This window comes from Papaver somniferum, unplaced genomic scaffold, assembly GCF_003573695.1.
Source record: "Papaver somniferum cultivar HN1 unplaced genomic scaffold, ASM357369v1 unplaced-scaffold_137, whole genome shotgun sequence".
NCBI lineage: Eukaryota > Viridiplantae > Streptophyta > Magnoliopsida > Ranunculales > Papaveraceae > Papaver > Papaver somniferum.
In genome coordinates, this window is record NW_020622934.1 from 3254294 (window position 1) to 3257801 (window position 3508).

The 3508-nt window shown below is 35.7% G+C and overlaps 1 protein-coding gene across 1 annotated transcript; it reads right to left on the reverse strand.

Annotated features, from left to right (window-relative positions):
* Positions 1-1487: 1487 nt before the first annotated feature.
* Positions 1488-2057, reverse strand: LOC113334743. Its single transcript, XM_026580950.1, has 2 exons — positions 1883-2057; positions 1488-1779 (listed from the first exon to the last, which is right to left on the reverse strand). The coding sequence occupies exons 1-2, from the start codon at positions 2033-2035 to the stop codon at positions 1510-1512; spliced, it is 423 nt and encodes a 140-aa protein (XP_026436735.1). The 5' UTR covers positions 2036-2057; the 3' UTR covers positions 1488-1509.
* Positions 2058-3508: the final 1451 nt, after the last annotated feature.

Sequence of the window (3508 nt, forward strand, 5' to 3'; positions counted from 1 at the left end):
TGGGATTAAAAACCTTCAACATATATCTACCAATTTGCAACAAAAAATCCAGAAAATTAGCATTCTCTCTAATGTTTTTGATAACAACGAAAGTATAAATCTTTTGTATTATATTTGCTAGTTAATAATATTAATTTTCTCATCAAAAAAAAAAAAACTTCCGTTGTTGACAAAAGAAAAAAAAATTGGAATATATACTAGCAAATTTATAATTGAACTTTTAATTTATTTGTATTAACTTTGATAGTTGACCCCATTCACTGGGATCAACTTCCATTGTTGACAAAAAAAAAAACTGGAATATATATTAATAAGCTATTTTTGAACTTTTAATTTTGGATCAACTTCAGTTGTTGACACTAAATTTTGGCAGCGGCGACGACATTGATTATGGCGTTGTGGCGGTGACGACGATGGTGGTGGCGGCGGCGGCGGTGGTGGTGGTGGAGTGGTGGTGGCGGTGGTGGTGGTGGTAGAATGGTGGTAGTGGCGGTGAATTGATAGAGAAAAAAAATGTTGTATTTTGAAATGAAGAAATCAAGGTAATTTATTTGTGAATGGATAAGGTTTTTAAATGATAGAGACATATTTATTTTCGTATAAGAGGTATATTTGTTGGGGTCAACACTAAGGGTATTTAATTAATGTACTCTTTCTAAAACCCATTAACCCAATCTAAATCCAACGGTCGGAAAGCTGCTAGCTTATAATGTTGTCGTTACAGTATGGGAGAGCACAACCCAAATATTTTTGATTAGGGAATGACCCTTGCCGTAATGGCACGGGATATTTCACACCATTTCAAGCTGGGGAGTTAGACAATCTTAAGAATTTTGACTTCTTACATTATTTTCTGTTTATGTCGAAATAGGTTGCAAAATCTCAGTGTTTATTTTATGTTGTCTATGTCATTATTGATCAATGGTTAGGATTATTTTTATTTTCTTTCTGATTTGTTTTTGAAATTTATGGTTAGGAATGATTTGAATCCGTAACATACGGAAAAATGTTAATTGATATAGGGAAAACATTTTTTTACCCGTGACATACATCAAAATTTCAAGAGTTCAAAATCTTTTCCCGCGCTTCCAAAATGGAACGACAGGAAGTTGTCACTCATTGTCGGTTTATAAGTGTGATGAAGCATGGCGGTCTTGCAAGCCTTTAGAAAAATGTTATTTAACATATCTAGATACTGGGTTTTATATAATCTTGTCTCGATGTTAATTGACGAACATTAAAATATTTTTCTTTGAAGCTTCCACGCGTGTATCCATTTTTAAAACTACGGCAAAACTCTGTCCACCTTATCTTCCTTCTTGTTCCATTTGTGTTTCTCTTTGGTTACTCTCTCTTTTGTTTTATCTGTACATTACATAAACATGGTGTGCAAAAAAAAAAAAACATAAAAGATAAAGAACTACATTGACTAAATATTCAAAATGTCTTATTCAGTTTAATTTTTTAACGGTGAGTTGGAACTCATATGTCAGTTTCCTCATCCGCCATTTAAATAGTATCATCAACGCGGGCCTTCTTCGTGGCTGGCCCATCATCAGTGTCGTCTGAGTTGTCTTCAACTTCCATATAGGCAAAAATACCCTTGTTCGACCCTGAATGCACGGGCAAAGCCGCAAAGTATGGGGTTAATGCGGGGGGACGGTGAAACTGGTTGCTGACTTTCGGCTTCATGTTGAATGAATTAAGAGTAATCTGAGAATTCGTAGCTTGATACAGAACTTGTGAGAAGCCAAAAACAGTCGCTGCTTTTGCATTTTCCTGTGTTGATGTAATGACTATAAGGTTAGTATGATATATGAATTACAAATAAAACTACCGAATAATACACGCAAAATGGTGTACACCAATTACGCTAGATTACCTCTGCCGCCTCTATGAGCTCTGCCTGCCGTTTGACAGACCAATTTCTAAACCTCACTATCATAGCCACAACTGTGGTACCAGTGTGTTCCTTCACTTCAAAGCGAGCATGAACCTGGGATGCAAAAAAGAATCGGTTGAAAAATTCATTCATCTCGGATAATGAAAAATCACATTTTTGGGTGATTACTCAGCGACGGGCATATCAATTTTGACTTCACATTTATTGCACCAAAGGTCACCATCCTCACCAAGAATGAAATAAAAATTCTAGGGAATGACCCATGCCGTTACGTTGTTCTAAGCTGGGGCATCAAACATTTTTTAAACACCAATGTTTTCAGGTACATAAGTGACCACATTCTACTATAAGTTAGTCATTCCTTCTACCAAATTGGGCCAAAAGAACTTGTTCCCACTTCCCACCCTTGGCGTTCTACGTTACAAATATTCCGTACAGTAAATCATAACAATTCATAGATTCTAACTCATCCTAAAGTCCATTTCAATCTTTGATGATTTGCCTCGATTCACTATGACATGCCCTGGTCCAGTACCAACACCATTTATATTAATAGTCCAGTATTTCGGGATAAGGTAACAGAAATTATATTTGTGAAAACTACAGCCACACTCATTTTCCAGATTTTGAACACTGTGAAACCCACACCCAGAAAAATTCACACTCACCCGTTTTCACAGAATAAATTATTCTAAAACCCATATTTTCTGAAATTGTAAAATTATTTAAGCTTCGTTTTCTTTATAATTCCTGAAATATTTCCAGATCTACAAACTCTTGATCCCCGTTTCAACTCGTGTCCTGAAGAAGAAGATGTAAGAGGGTTCAACTCGAGAAATCAGTGGATGGATTTGCAATTTTCCGAGAAGAACAGGAAGATGATTATCAGTTGTTGATGACAAATCAGGTGCTGCTACTGAATTTGATATGAAAGAAAGGGGATTTGATGTTGCAGAAAGATAGGGTTTCTCTACGAGTTCGAATTGGAGCCTGTGAAGATTACTGGAGATGTTACAAAGATGTGTCAGTTCTGGTTCGACATTATATGAGAAGATTCGAGAGATTGATAGAGGTTTTGGAGAATCAGAAATTAAACTAGGAATTGGGTTTTTGTTGTTGTATGGGTAATTGGGTTTTTCGTGTGAGTCTCAGAGAAAGATTAAGAGAAGAACTTCACTGGGAATTGATGTTTAGATACAAAATTGATGTTGAACTGAAGATGGGTTTTTGTTGGATTGAATATTGAGACTAAAATTGGTGATGTTCTTGAGTTGCAGGGAAGAACTGATGATACTTTGAATATATTGATATGGGTTTGCTGGTCAGCCTTGGGTTCTTGTGATTGTGTTCAACAGAAATAAGACATGAAATTGAAGATGAGATGGACAGAGAATTATTGGTTTGAGTTGTATACAGTTTTGGGTGAAGTACCATTGAGAAATCAGGAAAAGAAATAGATTGATATGATTGAGTTGACAATGAATAATGGGTATTGAGAAAAAAATTTGAGTTTTTTTAAATTCTTTGGAATGTTAAGGATAGGAACACTGTTGGAGGGTTGAATGAAATCTTGAGGAAGAGGTGTTTGGATGAGAAAGCTGCTGT